At 39.7% G+C, this 25,472-nt stretch overlaps 1 protein-coding gene across 8 annotated transcripts in view; it reads left to right on the forward strand.

Annotated features, from left to right (window-relative positions):
* The window catches only part of DNM3 (dynamin 3), a 569,456-nt gene that overhangs the window by 517,918 nt on the left and 26,066 nt on the right, over positions 1-25,472 (forward strand). For 7 of the 8 annotated variants that reach the window (XM_025878034.2, XM_073900023.1, XM_073900024.1 and 4 more), the window contains 3 exons: positions 11,939-12,103; positions 20,001-20,227; positions 21,035-21,289. In XM_025878034.2, coding sequence (XP_025733819.1) covers positions 11,939-12,103; positions 20,001-20,227; positions 21,035-21,289 — 647 coding nt within the window. The remainder of the gene's footprint in view (positions 1-11,938; positions 12,104-20,000; positions 20,228-21,034; positions 21,290-25,472) is intronic. The other variant, XM_073900029.1, reaches the window with a different exon arrangement.

Genomic DNA, 25,472 nt, shown 5'->3' on the forward strand with positions numbered 1-25,472 from the left:
TGCCAGGCACTCTTCTGAATGTCTACATGAGCCATTTACTTCCTCCGCACAATAATGCTTGAAAGGTAATAATTATAATAGGTACAGTTACTACTCTGTTTGACAGAAAACTGAAGTACACAGAGATTAATTAACCTCCCCAAGTTCCCAGAGTTAGTAAGTAGTGGAACCAAGTGGTCTCACTATCACATCCTTTATTCCCTCATGTGCTTCTGTCCCACAAGATTGTTTTGAGGACCAACTGACATGGTGTATGTGAATGCATTTAAAAATTGTTGACCATTAATTGTTTTGTCTTTTCCTAGAAATATTACAGATAAAGCTATTGTTTTTCTCTTTTGACTAGCAGATCTACCTGTCTTCCTTGACAGCCTAGTGATTTTAGAGCTAAAGGAAGGGACTGTGTCTGTGTTTTTGACACATTATTGAATCACTAAATCTTTTGAAGGATTCTTAGAAAGTCAACAGTTTTAGCTCACCCTCTTGCTCATTGTAGCTCTAGTTTGTTTTTTTTTTTTTTTCCAGCATGCCCAGAAGATTTTGCTGGAATTCTTGTAGTAAATGGGTGCTCCCCAGTTACATGATATTTCTGAATGGCTCTGACTGCTTATATTAAGCTTAAATGCACCTTCATTTTCTTACGGTCATAGAACGTTAGAGCTGAAAGGGCCTCTAGAGATTAAGTCAGTGCTTCTTATACTCAGGTAGGCAGTGAAGGACCTGATGCATTTAGTGCCATAAGCCCACAAATATTTATTGGTAAGACTGTAGCCCAATTTCTTTCTCTGTTTCAGGAAACACTCTCAAAGAAAAAGTTTGCAAGGGACCTTTTGAATTTTTTTTAACCAAGCTTGTATTTATGAATTTTGTAAACTCATTTAAGTCATTTATGTCATCTAAAACATCAGTTATCTCAAGCAATACAAACAATTAACTTCTGTTGAGGACTCACTATATGTCAGGCACCATGCTTGAGTGCCTTGTCAATGATACTTTATTTGGTCTCTACACTTGACCTGCCCTATAAAATGTTTAAGATGCTAATATTACCCCCTCATATGGCACAGAGATTAAGGCCTAGCGAGGCTGACTGACTTCTTAACTTTAATTTCACTAAAGTCACAAAGCTAATTAGTGACAGAAACAAGATATGAATATAGTTCATCTGATTCCATACTTCATACTCTTAGTTGCTATTCTAAATTGTTGCTCAAACTGAAGTGGTTTGGGAACATGCGGTAACCTACTAGAGTCAGGTAGATTTTTTTTATTGTATTTGAGGAATTCTACAAATGTGTGTTTGATCCAGGTATTTTCCTTATAGTCTCTTTGATTTAGGGATTCTCCTACAGACTTAGTAGAGCATATTACTTACAGGAATATGGAAGATATAATTAAATGAAACAAGAGTTCTGTTGAAATGGTAAGAATTGCCATCCAGAGTTATTTCATTGATTTATTTTAATACCCTTTAAATTTTAATCACACATACCATCTTGATGTTGCATAAAGCTATCTTTATATGCTTCCCTAAGCCATGTGCATTCCAGTCTTGAGCCCTCTAAAAATTGGTGTCTTGCGTTTTCCATTTTTTTGTATATTCCCAGATATTTTATAAGTGATTGTGGAATACTGCTAGAAATTATATTGAATTAGATGGATAATGTTGTCACATTTCTTTTTTGATGCCTTTGGCCACCAATGTAGAATGAAACTTCATGATGATAATTTCAAAGAGGTTTTACTCTTTAATTCAGAAATCATTATACCTATTTTAATTTGAAAGTATTTATATGAATTGAGTAGACATAAACAATTGGCAGGGGGATATTATAGTACTCACTAATAATAACATTTCTAAGAATTTTGAAGCCATGGTTAGGAAAAAAGAAATTTGGGGGAAATTGTGAATACATGCAGTAATATGTTTTCTTAGCAATATTTACATATCCAATCTAAAGTTACCTTGTTATTCTATAAAGGAACATCTTGATCTGGTCATAAAAAGCATTATTTGAAATTATAATCTCATCAGTGTTTATTAGTGGTTATAGACTGATTTCTGCTTCTAAACTACTTTAAAAACAGTCTAGGGAAAGAAAGTTTTTAAGAAACCACTTCAACTTTTTCTCTTATACCTCAAGCCATATTTACAAACCTTATTAACACAGGCCTCAGTACAATCTCATATATATAAATTTTAAAATGCTACAGATTTTCTTCTAATAATAATTGCCCCTATCAAATTTACCTTAGAATAGTTTTAATTTTTATTATAAATGCTGCCATAAGTTGCTGATCTTTAAGCAATCTTGGCTTTGTTAGTTTTTACCACTCTGTGAGGGGTAGGCAAAATTTGAAGCAAATATCATGATCAAGGTGAAGCAAAGAAAGTTTTGTTTTCTGTATATTATTTCCTCCATAGTGTGAGGCAGGCAATACACACAATTTCAGGAAAGGAATAGAGAGAAGTAACAAAAGAAAATAAACTACAGACACAATGGCTATTACTTCTGGCATATAGATCTCCATGGAATCAATCAAATTTTCAATATCAGAATTTTTAGCATCTCCAGTATATTGTATTATTATCATCTTCATGAATTTCTATTTTCTGCACACTGGAGGTTTGCCTACCTTGAGACAAAGTCCTCTACATTTTAGTTTCTCTCTTAATTGGGAACGAGTATTTACAGAGACAGAAGTTCTATTTGGGGCAGCTTTAGAAGTACCTTTCCAGTTCTAGGGCACAAACATGCATGCTGTCTGTTTGGTGGTCTGGACAGACGTGGTCCATTGTGATCACCAGAAATGTTCTATCTTTAAAGATTGGGAACAAGAGATTTACAACAGCTAAACTTGGCAAATTGGTTCTGATTTTACTTTAATCTCTCCTATTAACAGAAATGAACCTAAATTTTCTAGAACAGTTTATAGATTCATTATCTGGATCATCTGGTAAGGCCATTGGGCCCTGGCATGTCAGGAATGCCTGACAAAGGTGTACACACTAATTCACGTGTAGTGATGGCTGAAAAAGTTATCTTGAGGCCTTTGGGGAATTCTGCAGTTCAATCCAGATGACAGCTTTATCAATGACAATGTTCAGGGAAGCCTGGAGAGATGTAAAACCCTTGACTATAGCTACTTCTTTAAAAGCTTCGTCATTTTGTTTCTCTACTCGTGCAACAAGTCATGACTCTACCCACAGTTTTACCCTTGTGTGTTTTTAATCCATTGCATTCTTTTGTTATAAGAAATTTTTGCATGTAAAGCAAGGGATATTGTATTTGCACTTCACTTTGAGGGATTATCTACCTCAAGAAGCTTTCATTTTGGCTAGGGAAATGGACATGTCTACACCTAAGTGAGATACATGACAAAGGTTGAGAAGTCAAGGCCGATTGTTCAGATACAGGGAAAAGAGGGGCTGTATTTCAGCTGCAGATTCAGAGATGCACCAGATGCACTAAACCACGAAGGGGGTTAGAGGTAGAGTTGGAAGACAAAGCTTTAGGTTGAGAGAACATCCTGAATAAGTGATTTATTCATCTGAACTCTTCAGGATAGGGGCAAGAGAACTTAAAGTCTAGCCAAACCAACTTTTAAAATAACAACAACAAAAACCCACAAAAAACAAAAAAACTGTTTACTGGCTGGTGTAACTGCACAAGCCAGAGACAGGTCTGTCGCAGCCAGATCCACACACTAGAATAATGTCTTCAAACGTCCACCTCTTGCTGTCTCTCAACTCTGCCGTTCTCTTTGTTGACACCATTTGCAGGCAGGTTTGACACCTCTTCACTCTGAGGCTGACTTGCCTACGGGCTTACTTCTTAGAAAGTTGTCATTCCTAAATGAAAGGAAGCTTCTCCTTCCTAATAGTTCTGACAAATGTGCAGTGATGGGCTTTGTGTGGTCATGTGCCACCTCCGTCATCACAGAGGTTAGGCTGGATGGGCGCAGAGAGTGGCTCAGCCTGACCTCTGCAGCCCCATCAGGGCGCCAACCAACAGGACTGAGAGTCGGGGAGAGGAAGCTATCCAAAGTTATCTTTAGTCTACCCACAGGGGAGGCATAGCAGGACCTTGTGATAGACTGGAGAGACCAAAGTTGGATTAGTTTTGACTCTTTCTCTTCCTTAGAGAAGACTGTGAAATAAAGGTGAATCATTAGAGTTGGACCAGTGTTACTTCCCATCACAGCCCTTCCTGATTCTCTGCTTCTCTGAACTCTTACAGCACCTGTGAGCTCCACTAAGCAATGTAATGTTGAATCAATACTGTTTTGTGATCTATAGTGAGACTGTGTATGTATTAGTCAGGATTCTCCCGAGAAAGAGAATCAATAGGACATGTGTGTGTGCATGTGCTCAAGGACAGATGATAGGTAGATAGATAGATAGATAGATAGATAGATAGATAGATAGATAGATAGATAGATGATTTTTTATGTGGAATTGGCTCACATAATTATCAAGACTGGCAAGTCCAAAATCTGCAGGGTGGGCTGGCAGGCTGCAGACCCAGGAGAGCCAGTGTTCCAGTTCAAGTCCAAAGGCAGTCTTCTGTAGAACGAGAAAGAGCCATATTGCAGATGAAGTCTGAAGTCAGTCGGCAGGAGAATTCTCTTTTGCTGGGGAGACACAGTCTTTTTGTTCTATTCAGGCCTTTAACTGATTGGATAAGGCCCACCCACATTATGGAGAACAATCTGCTTTACTCAGAGTCTACCAATTTAAGTGTGAATCTCATTCAAAAATACTCTCACAGAAATACCCAGAATAAGGTTTGCACCGTGTATCTGGGTACCAACTCGAGTTGACACATAAAATTAACCATCACAAATTGTTTTTATGTTTACCCTATTGTGTTTGATCCTATTTTCTGGAAATTTTTCTTTTGGAAATATTCTGTTTCCTGTTTTGCTACTCCAAAGAAATGTTGTGATTTTTTTTTTCACTAAAAAGGAAATTTGTATCAGTTGTTTCTAATTCTAATTCTCTTTAGAAAAAGGGTTTTCTTTTTAACAAAGTTAAATTTTAAACAGATATTTTTGCCAAGAGTCAATACTTGAAAAATAATTTTGGCCCTTTTAAAATTACTAATATTATCTGAAACCAAAAAAGGTGGTGAGACCAGTGGTTATTTTTAAAGAAACGGTTTAAATTGTTCTGCTTAGACCATTTATTGTTTGGACAAAGTGTTGTTATGCTGTGGCAAGCAAACTCAGTATATAAAGATTAAAATTTTCCAAAAATAAATATTCATAAGTTTAGAAAAAATTCTCGATTGTTTAAATAGCAATATTCAATAATGTGTTTAAAATATATGAATATTACATATTCATAAACTTAACTGTTACTATAAAGCAATATAGGACTTTAGATAGATTAAAAACTAGATTGGAATTACTATAACTTCGGGGCGCCTGGGTGGCTTAGTCGATTGAGCATCTGCCTCCGGCTCAAGTCATGATCTCAGGGTCCTGGGATCGAGCCCCATGTCAGGCTCCCTGCTCCACGGGGAGCCTGCTTCTCCCTCTCCTCCCCATGTGTGCCTCTCTTGCTATCTCTGTCACTATCTGTGTCTGTCTCTCTCAAATAAATAAATAAAATCTTTAAAAAGAAAGGAATTACTATAACTTCTAGGAGAACCTCAGGACAGAGCACATAAGTTTTCAAATTTCTGTAAGAATCCTCATATCCACATTTGTTTTTACAGCTGCAGATAAAAGCTATTGTTTCAGTGCATCTTAAATACAAATGCAGTGACTGTCAGTTATATGAGGGAACTCCTCCTTCCCCTTACTCCTCCAGATCCTACTTATTCATTGCTGTCATCATTCAAGTTGTTTATTAGAGACATAGGCATACACTGGCCCCACACAGACTGTAGGCAGCTATTGGGCTGAGTGAGAGTTAGAAAAAAAAGAGCTACATTAAAAAAAAAAAAGAGCCACCCATTGACATAGGTTTGTTGTTGTTTTGAGTCAAGTACATATCTTTTAAATCCTATGTGGTTTTTTTTTAATGGCTGATTAATTTCACATTAATCTTACATAGTTTTATAATGCTTATTATGATACCATGTGGAGATGGAAGGAGAACAAGAGCTGTAGGGAGAATAAAAAGGGTAGTAGCAGGTAAAGGAAGAAGGAAGAATAGTGATGAAAATGACAGAAGCAGACAAAGTTGGGTCCTGCCTGCTCTGTCCAGTGGGTCACCGCTCACAGGATCGGGGGGATTCAGTGTTTTGTCCTGTATTACGGATGTTTCTCGCCGATTGGAGATGTAAGTAGATGCCAGCATTGGACTGCAGTCGCGGCTCCAATCTGTAGACATCCTTAGAACCATCATATCTTTATATCGACTGACATCATTCTGGATGCAGATCGTTATTTATCCTGCCCAGACCAGGAGCTCAGCATGGAAAGCTCCGTCCTAGCAATCCAGGCAATTACTCACGTTTACCATCTTAGCAACGCCTCAGTTACCTGGAGCTCAGTCTCTTAGGTTCCATCCAAAACAGAAACCTAACCCTTCAGGAGATGGCCTGGGTGAGTTTTTGTCTTCAAATAGTCCACATATTTATGAAGCTCCTGCTACATATAGGGCACTGGGCTAAGTCCTAAGGATAGAACAATGAGCATGTTCCCTCAGTGTCAGTCTGAAATCTCACCCAACTCATAAGGTTCATCTCTAGTGTGGCCAACCCTAAGGATTCCCCTTGAAGCCCACTGTGCTTGAGCTTATCCTTGGACTCACTGATTCATCTCACCCTGCATCCTCCCTGCCAGAGGAGAAGCTCACCAAAGTATCAAAGGTTTTCAACTTCTTTTGTACCCCTCACAGTTCACCTAAGACACTAAACAACTATTTTTTTTAATTAATTAATGAAATACCTGTCCCAAGGCAGCAGACTACAATCTCTACTCCTCTCAAAGGCTTTTCTGGAGCACATTTCTTCCATAGTTTTTTTTTTGGTTTTTTGGTTTTTTTACAAGTTGGTTGCCTGCCTCTGCAAATTAGTCTCTAATTGGCCTCTGCAAATTAGAAGTACATAACTGAAAGTGGGGAAAGGTTTTCAGTGAGACATTCTTCATAATGTGGGGCTGGAAAATTCAAAGCTGTGTTACCATGGTAACACTATTTTCATAATGATGGCCTGATTCATTAAGAGAAAGTTAAATGATATTTTTTACTGTTTGTTTAAGGTAGTAGAGAAATTGTATGATAATAATAAGGTGCTTAGAAAGGGGCAAGTGTTGCTTATCTGGAAAAATCACTTGTGTAGATCTGTACGTTGTAGTGCAATGCTCTCCATTGGTGAGAAGAGATGCAGCAAACTTCCCCCCACCAATTAGCTAGTATGTTTATGTATGTATTTTTGCCAGAATACTTTGCATTTCTGTCGTTCCACTTTTAAAGAGTTGCAGTCACCTTAAGAAAATAATCTTATATAGATGATTTCAGTGATCCTCCAAGAAGCCTATGACATAATTCAATAAGATATTTAAGGAAAGAGGGCACCTGGGTGGCTCAGTCTGTTAAGCATCTGCCTTCAGCTCAAGTCATGATCCCAGGGTCCTGGGATCGAGCCCCACATTGGGCTCCTTGCTCAGCCGGGAGCCTGCTTCTCCCTCTGCCCCTCACCCCGCTCTGGTGCTCTCTCTTTTTCTCTCTCAAATAAATAAATAAAATCTTTAAAAAAAAAGAAATTTAAGGAAAGAAAAGAGATGAAAACAAAACACATGAAAGATAGACATCCCCCATCAAGCCCAGATCTCCTATAATGGTTGCTTTAAGGTATGGTGGGAATTATTTCTGATTTGACTATTTCGTCCTCTTACCTGTTAAAGTATTAAGTCTCTAGGAGAAAGCTTTTAAATTAAAATGTTGTAAAACAGACTGTTTCTTGAATACCGTGCAAATAGTTTCATAAGAAAGAAAATTACAATATTGTTTATAAACCATTTACAGTGCTGAGTTGTTATTTTTCATTGTTTAAGTTGCATTAGATTTCACAAAAGCTGTTTGTGAACAAAATTGCAATAGGAAGGCCTGTCCATTGTATTTTTCAGAAGAAAGCTGGTTTTCACAATATTATTCACATTTTGTAAACAGCATCAATGAACCTGCACATAAAAGGTTAAATGTTTGCAGACCATTCTTTTTTGCCTCAAAGATCAGAGACAAATTACTATTTTTATTTTACATTCCCTTGATGAGGATAATGATAAACAGCTGTCACTTCAGTGCTTAGACTGCAAAGAATCCTATTGCAATCCTATAATTTAAACAAAGAAAAAATACATAGTCATACACAGTATACATACAGAAAAAAGCACGACAGAGAATTTGGTTAGAACTGGGTCAGAGAAAAGGGAACATTTGCTCTCTGAAATTAGTCAGTTAAAAGAAAAAGTCCATCTATGCATATTTCCCCCATTTATCTTAGCTATATTAGAAAAGGCAAGTATTTCTTCTATCTTTCTAAAATCAGAAAAGAAATTCAACTTGCATTCTGAATTCTGTGACTCCCCGTCACGTCCATGGTATTATCTGAGTAGTTAAAGTTTGCATGTGACCACATATTCTTTCCAAAAGCTAAAGAGAACTTCAAATTGTTTTACGGGTTACTCTGGAATACTTGTGTGTGTGTGTGTGTGTGTGTGTGTTGAGAATCCATTCGGTGTTCTCCATTCACTCTGACACTTTCCTTATTATTTGCATCTGGTTTTGAAAAGTGAAAGTGAATGTCTTTTGCATGTTTTGATAAGCAAAACGTAAAGTAAGGCTAAATGTTAAAAGTAGTGTGAAATGGGAAAATTCAGTGTTTCTATGTAAACATTTAGATGATGGTATAATTTCTTGGTGTTTTATATTTCTGGGGGTTCTTTTAAAAATACTGTTTACTCTGCTTTTCTCTTTTGTTTCAATCTTTTTTTTTTTTTACAAATAGCAATATTTCAATGACATCTTTTTCCTGGAAACTCTTTCTACATTTATTTTATCTATGAAACTGACTTGATGTTTTATGAATGTTTCACTGTTTCATAATACTTGATTTTTTTATACTTACGGAAGAAAAAGAAATTTGTTAAAATTGTATGCATCTTACACTTACTGAACAAATTTCAGCTCTCAGAGATTCAACATGCTCTTCTGTGGATTGACAATAACAAGGTCGTGGTGTGGATCTTCTACAGAAAGTGCTTAGCAGAGTACCTAGAACACAGCAAGTGCTCAAAAAGTGTTCCTGGGACAGGTGGAATATTGATACTGAAATGTCATCGCCCCCGACTGTTAAATACCATAGCAAAACCTCAGTATATTTCAGATCAGAGAGACAAACTGAATTGTATTTTATCCATTATGGAGGTTTATGTCACTTTGTATAAAAGCTGTTTTCCTCCCAAAGCTGTTGGTCATCTATTCTCATTTGTATACATAATTTCATAATCATTTTATCATTCTCACTGTTATCAAGTAGTCATGGGTCCTAACTCACCACCCTGGGGTTTCTCTGGTCTCTAGTGTCTCTGACACATAGGCAGGCACACTTGGAACCCCTGAATGCACCAGAGCAGCTTCCTTGATTTAGGTAAACCCCTTGTGGAGTTGTTAACTCCTTCTCCCGTGCATCAAGCTCTGTGCCGGGTGCTGAGAAGGGAGAGAGAAACAAGACACCAGAATCTAATAGGAGAGGAGCATAAACTGAGGCTGGGTATTTTTAAAAAGTGAATAAAAGACACAGAGGAAGTACAGAGCAGGGAAGTGAGGGGTTCTGGGGGCCATCAGGAGCCTGTCCAGAAGGCTCTGAAAGATGAAAGATCTTCACGGGTGGGAGGAGGAGGGTCCAGGCAGACTTCATAGGCCTACAAATATGCCTTTCACACATGCATATTGATTCAAAGGAAAATGTTGAGGTGTTAAAAAAAATACACTTGCCATTTTTATATTGCTTGAATTGAAAATGTTTTATGCTCAAAGTTTTCACCTTAAATTTTCATAGTGTATGTTGAGAGTCAAGTAGCTTTCTAACTCTTATTCCATGAATATTCAGAAAGGAAAGAAAGCAACTAACATTTATTGAGGCCCTTGGCTAGGTCATCTCCTATGTGTTATCTCCTTTAGCTTCCACAAGCTCACCAGGGACATGTATCCCCGTTTTAAAGATAGGGAAGCTGAGTTTAAATCACATCAAGTAACTTAAATGTGGCCACACAACCAGTACACAATAGAGTCTGAATTTGAACCTGAAGTTTTCACTTTCAAATACATTATCCTTAAAACAACATTGCAGTTACCACTGACTTACAACTTGGGCTCAGCATGGAACACATTTGAAGTGGTTTTTATACCCTAGGAAGGAGTTTGGAAACATGATTGTTTTTTCACTGCTATGACTTACCTTCCCTCTACCTACCACTTTATGGCTTCAGCTTTATACCTATTTGTCCTAGATCCTATTGTGCTTGTATATCACCAATTAAGAATAAAAGTAGTTCTTTACTACAGAAGACTTGATTTAGTTCTTTCTCTCAGTGACCAAAGACCATTTCAAACAACTGTCATTTTTGAAACTTCCTCTACCTTGCTGGAGTAGCTGTAAGATGCCTCAGAAACGTCCTCAAACTATTGCCCTGAAGCATGGGGCCATACTCTCAGGATTGGAGAAACGACTGTTGTGTTTTTAGAGTGAGCACATTATTTTAATATTTTTAAAAAGTGTTGGATATTTCTGAGCAAGAGAAGCCTATATAAATGACTAGGACCTATTTCTCTCTTTGTTATTATTGACTTTGTAGGCCTACAAATATGCCTTTCACACATGCATATTGATTCAAAGGAAAAGTTTGTCATTTATAGATCCATTTAAGCACGGGGCTTTGCCTAAAACTGATAGGATGATTGAAAACCTGGCAGATCAAAGTATGTACATTTCCAAGGAAAAGTACTTTATGTCTACAATGGAAGCAATAAATTATCCCCCCCTTTTTTTTGCATTTGTAATTAAATCTTTCCAAATGTTAGAAAGTAGCCAGACCACTAACAATATTTGTATCATGTTCTGGGGCTTAGATGGTTCAACCTGACTTGAAATGGAGACCATTTGTTCTAAATTGATTTCAATGCCAAGCCAATAGGTCAGCCCTTAATGATGAAGATGCCATTCCAGCCCAGCCTCTGGTGGATAAGCCAAAATTAATTAACTCAAGTCCCAAAGTATAGAAAACAGATGCTTCTCTCATGTTGCACAAATAAATTCTTTGTGTATAGATGTGTTCTGTTTTATTCAAAGAATAACAAGTTGGAAGTTAAAATTGTAAGTTTTCCACAATGGAGCCAGCCTTTAGTAGTGATGACAGAAGCATGAATTTACAGAACAAATTCCAGCAAGTGCATGGAAAGATGAATTATTCTCTATATCTCTTATTTTGGCTCCAGGCCAGGCCTAGGAGATTTAGTTTTAAAACCTGGGCTGATCCAAATGCTGATCCATTCCAGAACAGACCTAGGAGTTCCAGAACAACACCAAGGTTATTTCTAATCTATAGAATCCCTGGAGACCTCTCCCAGAGGTTTACATCTGCATCATTTGCTTGGATTCAGTTCTTTGGCCAGCTTGCAAATGGCTGAAGATTAGATTGTTCTCTAGAGGTATGTTGTTAGGTGCACTGTTTATCTGGTTATTCATCTCAGCATTTGCTCAGAATAGTTGCTTTCCCTAGGTTGTGGGTCGCTAAAAGTAGAGGAATAACTGCCTGGTTCTGATCTCTTTTCAGAATTAATGGGTATGTTTAAGATAAAGATGTTAACCATCTAGTAATAGAACTCCAAACAGAGTGAGAAGTTGATCATCTGAAAATGTATGGTATTTTTTTTCTTCTGAACGAATGTGAAATAATCCATGTTTTCTTTCCTTTCTGTTAGACTGAAAATGATGAGAATGGCCAAGCAGAAAACTTTTCCATGGACCCACAATTGGAGAGGCAAGTGGAGACCATCCGCAACCTCGTAGACTCCTACATGTCTATCATCAACAAATGTATCCGAGATCTAATTCCAAAAACAATAATGCACCTTATGATCAATAATGTAAGTGATTATAAACTGTCTCATTTTAACTTCTAACCCATCTTAGTGTGGAAACTGCTCATAATCTCACCAGCTTCTTTGTGATATTTTCTAGATGGTTGAATACCTATTACCCAGATTCCTCATTTTCTATTACAAGTGGCAAGTGACTGACCAGTGAAAGAGTATTTAGGGAAGCCAACATGAAACTTACAGCCACAGTACTGTGGAATTCCCTATCGCCTATCTGCTCTTGAAGAGTGTGCATTTGCTCGCAAGAAAGCAGAGCAAAAATACACTGCAGCTGTGCTCAGGGTGTGAGTTAATTGCAAAACTAGCAATAAAACCAGATGCCCCAGCTCCTAGACTTTGAGATTAAAAGCAAAAAATATTTATTCTTTTCTACACACAAACACATAACATACATTGATATGATTATTTTCACTTTCTAAAAACTACGGAATGCTATTTTCACCCGAGCAATGGCTTTTTGCCCTATCCCCTTGGATTCAGAGTCAGTCAACTTCTCTTTTCTAAGGTAATGGTGATATTGCCACAGATCTTAAAGTGCCTGCTAGACGAACCCTCAGTTGATCTGGATTGTACAGAATCCCTCCCTTTTCATGGTTACTTTACAGTAGTCAGGATATGATACTTAAATTACATGATCTAGTTCGGTTCTTTTGACAGCTACTTTATTAAAGGACAAATAATATCACAAGTTATTTGAGAAACTGTCTTTTAGATAAGATAGACTATAATGCAGTATTTTAAAACAGGCTTTTCTGATTCTTGACAAGGAGACACCAGCATTTTTAGTTCTAGCTGTCTTCTCGGGACACCTTTTTATTTAAATCAATGATATATTATGAGCATTTGCTTGTAACACATACAAGTTAGCTGGCAAAGGTACTGAACACACTCGAATTCAGGAGAAACCTATATTCTGAGCCTGGTTCTGCTACAGATTCTGTTGACCTGAAGACAAATCGGTTAACTTCTTTGCATTCGTTTCCTCCATATGTAAAATACGAATCGTAGAAAAGGTACCTGGCTTAGGGATTTATTTCAGAAGATAGCATATATGGTAGTACTATAAAAAATGTAAGAAACCAATGTGGCTGCCTGCCTATTTCAGAACTATAAAGAGCCCTTGTCCATATTTCAAGATTTCTTTCAAAATTGTATTTGTAAATATGCCATTCTATTTGTGGTTCATGGTGTGTTCGTTCCTTGAAGAAAGGTTTCCTGGAAGAAACCCCTTGAAGGAAACCCTTCTTGAAGAAGCTCTAAGCACCCATGGTTTTTAACCCTATTCCCATGCAAGATTTTGCATAATTAAACAAGGCTACTAGGATGCTTTGAAGTATCAGCAGTAGGTAAGCAATATATTGGAAATTTGGAAACCATGAATTGTATTCTTAAGCTTCGTCAATGGCCTGCTGTGTGACCTGAAGCAAATTTGGCCCCTCTGAGTTGAAGTCAGTCACTTCTAAAATTACGGTAAGAACACTGAGCTGCCTCACTGAATTGTTAGAGAACATAATAAATGCAACTATATGCCATTTTGAAAAATACAGAGTACTAAACAAATAGTCTATGTATTTTTAAAATTACCCTCTTAATTTTCCTTAAATGAGTTCAGGTTGTTTTGCTGTGGTATATCCAGGCACTTGCTTATTTAAACATTTTCCTGATTAAGTATCATTTATCTTTTCACTGTTTTATCGCAAGTCATTAGTGTGGCCATCAGTTCAAACCCTGCTTTGCTCTGCACTATGTTAAATCATCGGCACAGGAAATAGCACTTACTGTCTAGAGCACGAGGAGTTGCCTGACACTAATTAGTTAAAAGGAAAAAGAAAAAAAGACCCTCTTACAAATCTATCCTACTTTCACCTTTTCAAGAAACACACACACACACGTACACAAAGAAACACGGGGGTAATTGCCCTCACCCCTCACTAGTGTGCTTGTTGGCTTTAATGAAATGGCTGAACCCCCGCCCCCCCAGGGAATTCTCCGTGGAGGTAGAGCTCTGCAAGCTGTCTTGAGAGAGACCTTGCACAAGAATAATGAGAAAGAGGACCTTGACGCTGAGACTCACAGGAATGTGGAGAAAACAGAACCATCACGTGATGCTTGGATTCTTACAAAATGATGGTTATCGTTGTTGGAAATTTAACTTTTTGTATCTGTCAGAAAATAGTTGTACATATCTCGGATGACCACTTCTCCTGGAGTATTATTTTGTTTGCTTTTTTCCTAGGTATGTCAAAATACATAGTTATATATATGTATATTTGATAATTACATAGATGTAAAAATATAAATTGCTCTTTTAAATGCCGTATTCTCAGGGCATCTTATTGGACAGAACACCTGAGCCCTTTTTGTGTTCACTCCGGAAGGGCCCTGTTGAGTACAAGAACCAGAAACGCACTGAACACAGAGCACCGTGTCATGCCTATGTGCCGGTTGTTTATTCGATGTTAAGAGATCTTCAAGGTAGAGAATCCATCATAGAATCACAGCTAGAAAACAAATACTCTGCCTCTTCAAGCTAAATTCCATCCACTTAACCCTGCTGCTTCTATAAATGGCGCTGGGTGGACCCTGGTTCTCCAGCACCAGTGAATGCCTGCAACAGGGTCCTCTGTCGGTGGACAGTCACCGTCGAAAGCAGTGCCGTGGCCTTTCCTCTTTGCAATGGGAATGGCTACCCTGCCTTCTGAAAAAGAATATGTTTCAGCCAACTTTTATAAAGTTCAGAATTTGGTGGGCAGTTTCCTTTGAAAGTTTACATTAAGTGTTCTGCCACTCAGGTCTCCATATGGAATTATTTAAGAAGTTTAAAGCCAGCAATAAATGCCTTGCCTCAGACATACTGTAAGCCTTTGTTGAAGCAGAACAGCTGTTGCAGTGCTTAAGTGCACTAGGGAACAGCGGCACAAAGAAATAGCAAGTTTATGACAGCCGGCCATTCAGGACCGGCTACAGCCAAAGCAGCGGAGTTTTGGTCGGGACTTTAATGTTCACACACACCTAGCCCCCCAGGGCAAGCACAGTTTGATGGCCTCTGCTCTGCAGCCCACCCCACCAGAAGATTCTCTGTCCGAGAATCGAGCTTTATTGTGAACATCTGCATGGCAGGGCAGTACATGGTTCAGTGTTGGCACCCACAGGACAGCCATCCACGGGGCACTCATTATTTTGCCCCGATTATAAATGGAGAAACTGAGGTGCTGAGAGGTTAAGGGACTCACCCAGGGTCACATAGCCGGGGCTGGCAGAGTCAAGATTAAAACCCAGATCTCACCCTTAGTCCGTTAACGCATATAGTAAGGATGGACGAACTATGGAGCTCAGCCCTCTCCTCCTAGGGGGCTGCTCTGCCCATAGCACTTACCTGGTGTATCTTCCCAGAAGGCTCATTTCCTGGAAGATTTCATTAGGGTTTATTTGAATATGTGAAACAACATTTTAAATCTTAACTAGTAATTCAAACCCAGAAAATACAAAATAGAACGTAAAATTTTTATGAAACTTTTAAAGGATCAGATATGAAGCCCGGGGGCATTTCACACTTGGAGTGCGTGCTGCTGCCTGGACCCCTGGACCCCTGGAGCTCCACATTTACTCTCCTTGGCCAGTGGCACTTTGCTGGAAAATTAGTAACATGTGCCCTCGTTTCAAAACTCACTGTAACTTTCATGTGTATGAAGTCGAGTGTTATTTCAAATGTTCATTATTTGAGGGGAAAGTACACCTTAAATACCAGGGCACTGATTTGTTTCCACGGGTCAAGAATTCAGCATTCTGCTCAAGAAACAGATCGGGGCCAGGATCCAGAAGAGTCCCCCCCTCCCCCCTCCTGTGTGCTCCCACCTCCCATCACTCCCCAGCAAGGGTACCGCTACTGATTTCTTAAAGCATAGCTTATCTTAGCTCTGACTGTTCTTGAACTTTGGAATCGTATAGTGGGTGCTTTTCAGTGTCTAACTTCTTTGGCTTGACATTAGGTTTGTGCGGCGCAAAGGATGTCACTTTTTCAAGAAGGGAAACAGCACTGGTCTTTAGCAGAAATACGTCCCTGAGAAATGGAAAGGAAGCTAGAGCAGACATGAAAGAATTGTGAGATATCAGAGAATCACAAGCTTCTAACCAAGCCCCTTTCCCAAACTAAGCAAATTTAAACTGCTCAATTACATTTTTTGTATATTCACGTGAATGCAAGTGATCACTGTGTTGCAGACTCCCGTCTCGAAATGGCCTCCTTAGTAACAGAATTGTGTGAAAATTCGAGGAATGTCCCTTCTATTTGTGAAGGCTTTAAAATGGTCTTAATTATGAAGACAAAGAAGGCTTAAGATCCAAAACTACTGCAGGTTGATAGAGAAGGGTTAAGTAAGAAAGAGAGGAAAACATGTGGAACGTTTTTAATGACCTCACATTCCTTTACACTGAGCAGAACGACATGGTGCAGTCATGCCTGTTTATCTAGCCTGTAGAGTCTGAACTGGAATGAGGTTTTGTGTATGAGAATTTTTTTGTGAGCCATACCAAGATGTATAGGTTATAAGGTGTTATAATTAAAAGCATAAATATTATTTCAAGTCTTGCATCCAAGTATAATTCGTTTATGTCATGTTCTGTGAGGTGTATTCTAAATACCATCACCTCCAAGGGATCTTACTGGGCCTCAATTGTCATGCAGAATCCTTGAAATTTATGTATTTGCACCACGGACATACAGACTGCTCAAAAAGTCCCTGAAGTGTCTGGAAACTCCCTGACATCCCTCTACCTTTGTTCCAGTTGTGGCATCCCAAAGCTAGGCAAGCAGGAGAAGAGTCTTTCTAAAATTTTGTTTCAGTGCAAAATAAAACGTTAACCTCCGCTCTGTATTGAACGCCTGCACCATTGCAATAGCTTTCTGTGTGTTCTTCTCCCTCTAAATACCTCAGACCAATTTCGTCTGCATGCTTTAGAAAGAACAGCTTCTGCTTGCAGAGCACTAACGAAATGCTAGGCATTGCGCGAGGCAACTTATAATCATTTTTTCACTTGATCCTCACAACAGCTCTTGAGACAGCTGCTGCCACTGTCCCCATTTTACAGATCAGGAGCCTGAAACTGGAGGAGGTGTTTGTTTGCTCAAGAACAGTTAAGTGTGGGAACTAGGACTCAGATTCAGAGCTGTCTGATTGTAGAGCGTGAGCTCTTAACCACTGCGCCATACTGCCATTTTCTCCTGTGCCAGTAGTGATGCTCCTATTAATTCACAACATTGCCAAATCTTTGGGATAGTAGGCAAGTTTTAGCGTGTCATGTTCTGATGTGGAAGAGTTGATTCAAGGCAGATCTTTGATCAGAATGCTGAAATAAGCCCTTATTATTTTATTTCGTGGTTTGTTTGACAGTCGCTTCTTAATTCAGATCTGCTTTAAATCTATTCTTGGAAGGACCTTCTTTTAAATTGTGTTTAATAGATTCTAAGTGATACTCCAGTTAGATGTAAAGCTTCAGACTAGCTTAGCCCAACTGCTGTTCAATGCCAGGAAAATTGTCTGGTTTTGAGTTTTGCATTGCATCATCTATCTGAGTGCATGCACATGCCCAGCGGCAGAAGATTCGCGCAAATGTCCCTGACTCCTTGGGTACCTGCAAGTATGTTTTAAAAGTGACTAAATCTCCAAAAAAGGGGGGGGGGGAAATGAAACATTCCTTAAGCCAAATTTACTGTCTTTCCTCTAACTCTCCTTCCTGACTTTTGATTTTCTGTTTTCCAACTCACCCCAACCTCAGTGCTTGAAGTGTCCTTGTTCCTTTTGCTCCTGCCCTTTCACATCAAACCAGCCTACGCCCACCTGGTTTTTCCTCTATCGTGTAATTGATACGTGCCCATCTTTTCTATTACACTGCAGTCTCGCTAAATGAAAGCCCTACCATCTAGAAATGATCTATAATGGTCTTCTATCAGATTTCTTTCTCTCTGCTACCACCCTTACAAATTCTTTTCCAATCACAGACAGATTAATTTTCCTAAAACTCTATTTTATTGTTTCACTTACTTGCTTAGAAGTCTTCCATGGCTTCCCACTGCCAAGTGGATACAGTTCAAACACTTTTCCTTGGCGTTCAAGGCTTTCACATCTGGCCTCAGGTTACCTGGCCAAACTTACCTTCCACAGCTATCACACATAAACCTTCTACCCTACTAGACAGTTGCCCAAATACATCTCGTCTACTAGATTACTTCCACATTTTAATCACTCTTGGTTTGCAAAATATGGAGAGAATACTCTTTATTTCACCACAGTGAAGCTATGACTCAGCTGAATTTTCTGATCAGCAGAATTATTTACATAGTTTGATACCTTTAAAAAATAATAAAGCTATGTGTTTTCGACTGTTGTCATCTCTTGGTTACATATTTCACTACAACCTAGGGATTCTGAGCCTCTGACAGCTATGCTGCTGTCTGCCTGAATTTGTAACAATTAAATATGCTGGCCTTTGGTCTTTCCTAAAAAGATCCAGTGACTCTAGATAAGCATTAGTCTCATTTAACAGAGAAACTGAAAAATCCGAGTTGGTTTATTTTTGTAGGCTAAGTTAATCAGCATACTTGCAATACCACTCTACAATCATGATGCTTAAACATAAATTGTCTTTGCTAAGCACTCAATCAAAGTGGGATAAGGAGGTAACGGAAAGAGCACTAGACTTTGAGTCCAAAGACTTGGGGTTTGACTTAATATTATGTGACTTTGGGCAAATTACTAAACTCTCTGAACTTCAGTTTCTTCATCTGTAAAATTGAGATCATAATACATTTCGTAAGTATGTGGTGAGAATCCAATCAGATAACTTGTGAAGGTATGTAGGACATACCATCTTTCATTGATTCCCACATTCACTTGTTTCATATTTAATAGTTTTGACATGAAGATGCATGTCACACTCAATCGCATCTTGGCATTCTGTCATAGTTTAATTAATGGTGTTTTTCTTAGTGGCACATAAAATTATGGTGTGTCTTAAAGTTACTGGTATCTTTGATTTGATGAAATATGGCAGCTGGTGCTCCCTGCCTCAGTGCTGTGCAATGTATGCATCCTCTCTGTTCTCATTCTGCTACAAACTGCCACTCCCCTAAGACTTATATACACGTTGTTCATACTTAAGTCTGTTTCCATATATCTGTTAACTATGGAAACCCATGTCAGTCCTCATTACTGTGAAGGAGTTCTATTGTAAACTTCTAGAAAGCTGAAAGTATATCCTTTTTTTATTTTTTTATTTTCTGTAAATCAACTTGCATGATTATCTGAGGTTCTGTATTTAATAAAAATTCACTTATTGGTGCTCATTCCACTTTCGCGTTGACATTGAAACCTGGGATCTTAATAGTATTCCAGTGATTTTGGTAAAAGCGAGGTAACGGACTGGGAATACCAAGGAATGGATAACTTGCGGTATTACCTAGGTTTCTTTATATCCTTGTTTTCTGCTGAAAATACTGCTGCTTACCTCCTGGTACCTGCCCTCATCTCTATGCCAAGCGGCCTCAGACAACAATGTGGAAATGCTGGAAATGCTGTGCATAACCAACAGGCCCTGTTCTGGTGATGGCAAGGTTTAGTCCTCTTTCAACTGATGCAGGTTTTCCTTTAGTCCACGGTCATAAGACAGAGGGGAAAAGTGTCCCTGCACTGGTGCGGAGGATTGGGAGGACAATGAAGAAAATAAGAGTAAACAGAAGCATACGCATCATACATCTTGCGTACATCATGCATCATGCATCTTTTCCCAGAGTGGGTGGTTATGGACTTTGTCTACGGGCTCTGAGCCAGTTTATACCATGTGATCACTCATGTATTCCCATTTTCACTTTTCTGTGGTGACCTGACAGGTTAAAGATTTCATAAACTCAGAGCTCCTAGCACAGTTATATTCCTCAGAGGACCAAAATACCCTGATGGAGGAATCTGCTGAGCAGGCTCAGCGCCGGGATGAGATGCTTCGAATGTACCAAGCCCTTAAAGAAGCCCTGGTGATCATTGGCGACATCAACACTGCCACCACGTTCACCCCTGCACCACCTCCTGTGGATGACTCCTGGATACAGCATTCCCGCAGGTAGGAAAATGGCCCCGTGTCCCCCGAGGCCTGCCAGGCTTGTCCAGTATCATTTTCTGAGTGTGCCTCCCTAAACCAATATGAACCTAAGGAATAAAGAGGAAAAAAGATATTTAAGCTCAGGAGAGAGAGAGAAGGTCAGATTATCCCTTCAGAAACGAACACGATACAGCCCTTACAGTGGAACGTTATACAGCCCTCAAAACGAATAACACGGTTCTATACTGAGATGAAAAGATAGTCAACTTAATATGAAGTTTTAAAAAAGTAAGTTGTAGAACCTTATGTTCTAAGATGTACAAAAGAAAAGTAATTTATATATTGTAGTGAGAATATTGTGTTGTGTTGTAGCCTAAGATACAGTTGAAAAGGATACACAGGAAGCGACTACTGGTTGTCGCCACAGAGTGAAGGGTTGGGTGGAGGGGAACTTCCTTTTCACCATTTACCCCTTTTATACCTTTTTAAAAAAAAATTCATGTAAGTAACCTCTACCCCCACGGTGGGGCTCAAACCCACGCCTGGAGATCAGGAGCCCCCCGAGCGACTCGGACCGACCCCACCAGGCGCCCCTCCCTTTTATGCCTTCCAACGTTCGGGACACGGCCCAAGTTACTCCGTCAAAAGTATAGTTTTATACAAAAATAATGGATCGTGGATCACCACATCAAAAACTAATGATATATGGTGACTAACATAACAATAAAATTAAAAAAAAATAGTATAGTTTTTCCAGAGCAGCCCGGAAGTCATAAAATATTTTTTTGAAGATGAGCTCGGAATGAAACTGCTCTCGTCTGTCCTCAGGTCCCCCCCGCCAAGCCCCACCACCCAGAGGCGGCCAACGCTGAGTGCTCCCCTCACGCGGCCCGCGTCCGGCCGAGGGCCCGCGCCCGCCATCCCCTCCCCCGGCCCGCACTCGGGGGCGCCCCCGGTGCCCTTCAGGCCCGGCCCGCTCCCCCCTTTCCCCAGCAGCAGCAGCAGCAGCAGCAGCAGCGATTGGTTCGGGGCGCCCCCGCAAGTTCCCTCCAGGCCCACGAGGGCCCCGCCCAGCGTCCCCAGGTGAGTGCTTCTGCAGGCCACGCACGCTGGGGGGATGCTCTTCGGTGCTCTTCTTCTAGCCTAACAGACAGAATCTAGTTGGAAAATAAAATTGCAAAGATATTATCATACACATTTGCAATTTTCACCCAGGAGAGAGGTATCATGGGAAAACCACGGAGCTTGTGACACCATTTAAAAACCAGTATGTGGTCCAAACCTCTCCTTTATCCACTGGCACAAACTAAACGGGACCAAAGAAAACGGGGTCCAAATAAACGACATCGGGGCAGCTGTTTGTATAATTTGAAAGAGCACTTTGAAAGGAAAGAAAGAGCCATGGCTGGGTTATTGCAAGCTGCATGCTTCGTAGGTCATGAGGGAGTATCAGGAGCTAAGGCCTCACCTCTATTACCAGAGGAATTCTGGAAAACCACTAACTTCGAGGAATAGTATCCATTTGCCCCCTGAACTATAACCCTTAAACCCAACGTTATTAACTTTACTGTAGCCTAAGTAAAAACTGGGCTGATTAGTTTGCAATATATTTTTAAAAACTATGCGTAGAAATTTTAACACAGACGCGATGATTGCTGCATGCAGTTGCTAACCATATATGAGATGGAACATTGTACATTTGAATAATACATTTGGGCACATGGAAGCAGATTTTTCAGGCTTACTTGTGAAACAAAATAGTGAATAAATGAAATGTGAAACATGTACATAGTTGAAGCTATATTCTCACCTTTGTACGTTTACAGCCAAATATGTACAATGTGTATAACTACAGATTTTAAAAATAGAAGGAGTTGGGAGGCTTTTTCCTCAACATCAGAAATTTTAACAGGAAAGGAAATTAGCTCATACAGAAATTTAATTTTTTAAAAGTATTCAGTTCAGGCAATTAAAATATTTGTATGCTTGACGAAGAAAAACCTTGCTATGCACGTACCATGAAAGAAGGGTAACTTCCTCCCCCCCACGAAGCCTGAGTCACCTCACTCTCTGATTACAGGGCTTACATTGATTTTGATCTTCGGGCTGTTGGATGTAATGAAGAGAATGGGCATCTTAAACTCATAAACAAAGGGGGGACGAGCAAGACTAGCAGGGGATGTGGATTCAGAAGGCCTGGTTTGCTACAGACCTTGCACAGCTCATTGATGGGGTTCCCCATCTATGAAATAAGAACAGTTTCAACAAGGCTGTTACCCAGTCGTATGTAATGAACCTGATAAACTGTAAAGCACCGTGGCTGTCAGGATGATCATCACTTGGGTCCTAATCAAAAAGGATACATGTACTCTCAAACCTATATTTTCTCCCTCTAAAACGAAGATTCAGCTTTACAATTTATTTGGAACAGAGCTACATTTCTGATAATAATAGTAAAAGCAATAGCTAATATTTATTGTGCTCTCAGTGTATGCTAGGCACTGTCCTAAGTGCTTTGCAGGTACATTTGTGTTTACTGCTCACGACAGCCCAAAAGGAGAGGTGATTATCCATTTTACGGATGAGGCATAGAGGTTCAAACAGCTCGCCCAAGGCTGCTCAGCCAGACCCTAACGGAGCTGGGCTTTAATCCCAAGCAGTCTGACTCCAGAGCCCAGTCTTCCAATCACAATACCAGGGTTTCTCGACCTTGGCACTCTACTGCCATGTTTGTCGTGGGGGGCTGGCCCTTGCATTTTAGTATGTTTTGCAGCATCCGGGCCTCGACCCACTGGATGTCAGTCATACTGCCCCAGTTGTGACATTGCTAGTGTATTTGGGGAGGTGGGGCATGGGGTGTAAAATCTCCCTACCCTTGAGAACCACTGCACTACAGTATTGCAGAGATTTTCCCTTCCACGTGAAAAATAAATAAATAAATAAATGTCAGTGTTGAGCCTCACCCACTACAAGCAAGATTAAATGATTGTTTTAGGAAACCTCAGACTGACTGGTAATGTATCTGCCATTGTGCCAGGAAGGTATGGAGGCCACTGGGGGAGGGTAGGAGAGGGAGCGGGCAGGAGTCCCATACAGGAGCCTCGAAGTGGGCTATTTTGTCTGTTTAGCTACAAGAAGGAACCAGAGCAACCTGGTGGTGCCTTTCCTCAGGAATGAACATGCATGTCTTTGTTTGCTTGCTTGGCTGCTTTACCTCTTGGTTTCAGATAAGCTGGCTTGCCGATACCCTTCAGAGATGCTGTTGAATGCTAAATTGATTTGTTAAGCGGGATGGAGTCGCCCTTGGTATTTCCAAGCTCCCTCACAGAAGGTAGCGGGCAGGAATCAGGAATCAGTAGCTCGCACTAGAGAAGGGGAACTGCCAGGTTTAATGCATCTGTGTTGGGGAATTTATAGGACACCAGTTATGTTATTCAAAATTTCTAGAATATTCTCCACTTGGAGCCAGACCTAATGCCCTGGCCTTGAAAAGAGTCTCAAATGTAAAACAGAAATGAGGCTTCGGAGTAAAAGAGGAAAGTTGGTTTTTGTGCTGAGCCTTCAAATTTCAGCGCCAGTTCAGCGCAATGGGAGGGAAACCCCTCTGGGGGGTGGGGGGGTCACCTGAGAGAGACCAAGAGAGAAGCTGTCAGGATCCTTATGCCTATTAAAGTTTAGCTTAAGATGAAGAATTCTGACCACATAAAGTCTGTTTTTAATAAAAGCCAGAGCAGGAATCCTACCAAATGCAAGCCAGAAATGGGGTTTAAGATTTCAAAAAAAAAAAAAAAAGAAGAAAGAAAGAGAAAAAGAAAGACAAAGATGGAAAAAGAAAGAAAAAAGTTGAGGGAAGCTCTTGTTGAAACTTCACCTTGTTCTGTTTATTTATATATTCTCTTTTCCCTCTGTGATTTGCCTCCATTTTCTCTATTAAAAACTAAAAAAAAAACAAAAAAACAAAAAAACATTGAAATGCCATTATCCATCATCTCCAGGAAAACAACCCATAGCTTTCCAAGAAGGAAGTTTGATTTTTTTTTTCCTAGGTCTTTACTTTCTTAAGGGCCCTTTCTCCCCTTTTACCTGAAACCAGAAACTCATAACGTGACAAGACAGTACAAGCCGTGTCCCACTGACTCCCTGTTGGGCTTTAATATCACAAAGGCAATAACTGAACTTTCAGAGGCAAAATATTCTGCCATTCGGCATGTGCCTGTACATAATTTTCTTCCGGATAATTTGCGACTTCATTAGCAAGTTAGGATTTTGACGTTTAAGAACTTGTATGCCTTTATTTTAAATCTATTCAAATGTAATGAAAGCACTTGCAATTGGACAGAAACCATGAGCGTTCTGGGTTGTTTTTTTTTAAATTTAATTATTATTATTCTATCTTTCCATTCCAATGTAAAGGAAGAGGAAGGAGAGGGGCGGGTGGAGTCATTTTTGGCCCAGCTTTTCTCAGCTGCTCAAACTGTTCTGGTTTCTGCACATGGAGCCTTTCAGCGAGAGAGCTGGAAATCCTGCAAACTACATGCCTGTTCTAATTAGTTCCACCTGATCCAGGGGAGCATCTCTATCCCAGAGAGACTCACCAGTAGGGATGCTTCTGCCATTAGTTGAGTGTATGCAAATCTGATTTGTGGAACATTTTCTATTGCCAGAATCTTTGGCTTGCCCCCTGCCCTCCCACTCCACTCAACTTCTCTGACGGGGCTAAAACCCAGTTTGAAAACCCCAGCCAGTTGTGTTCCTGTTTAGCAAGATGATCTTAAGCAGACATCAGCACCTCTTTGGGGGCCCTGTTCTTCTTACTTGAAGATCCTAATCTTCATCAAATATTAACTTTAGGGCTGATGTAGCTATTTTCGGTTATAGCTTCTTAAAATTAGTTAATTGGGAATCACAGCCTTTGACATTAACAGAACAAATTAACTGAATCAGAGTGTGTTTTTCCTGGCAACAGCTGATTCTGGCATTATTTGACTCATTTGTCTTCTCCCCTTTCCTTGGACTAAGCTGTTTTGCAACGGTCAAAAGGGGATAAGGGTGGGAGGAAGGGTCTCTATCCAAGGAAAAGCAAACTTCATTTACCTCATCACTCAATCCTCTGTTTAAAAAAAAAATTGAAAAACTGAAGTACTTTTTTTAACCAGCCTTGTCACCAAGTCTGATGGTGTCTTTTAAAAATGGCAAAACTGAATCATAGGCGAGGATTTGACTTTCAATCCAGCCATCCACATGACAGAGACACAAGATGGAAATC

This window comes from Callorhinus ursinus, unplaced genomic scaffold (genome assembly GCF_003265705.2).
Source record: "Callorhinus ursinus isolate GAN/ISIS: 27379988/994484 unplaced genomic scaffold, GSC_fseal_2.0 scaffold13, whole genome shotgun sequence".
Classification (NCBI taxonomy): domain Eukaryota; kingdom Metazoa; phylum Chordata; class Mammalia; order Carnivora; family Otariidae; genus Callorhinus; species Callorhinus ursinus.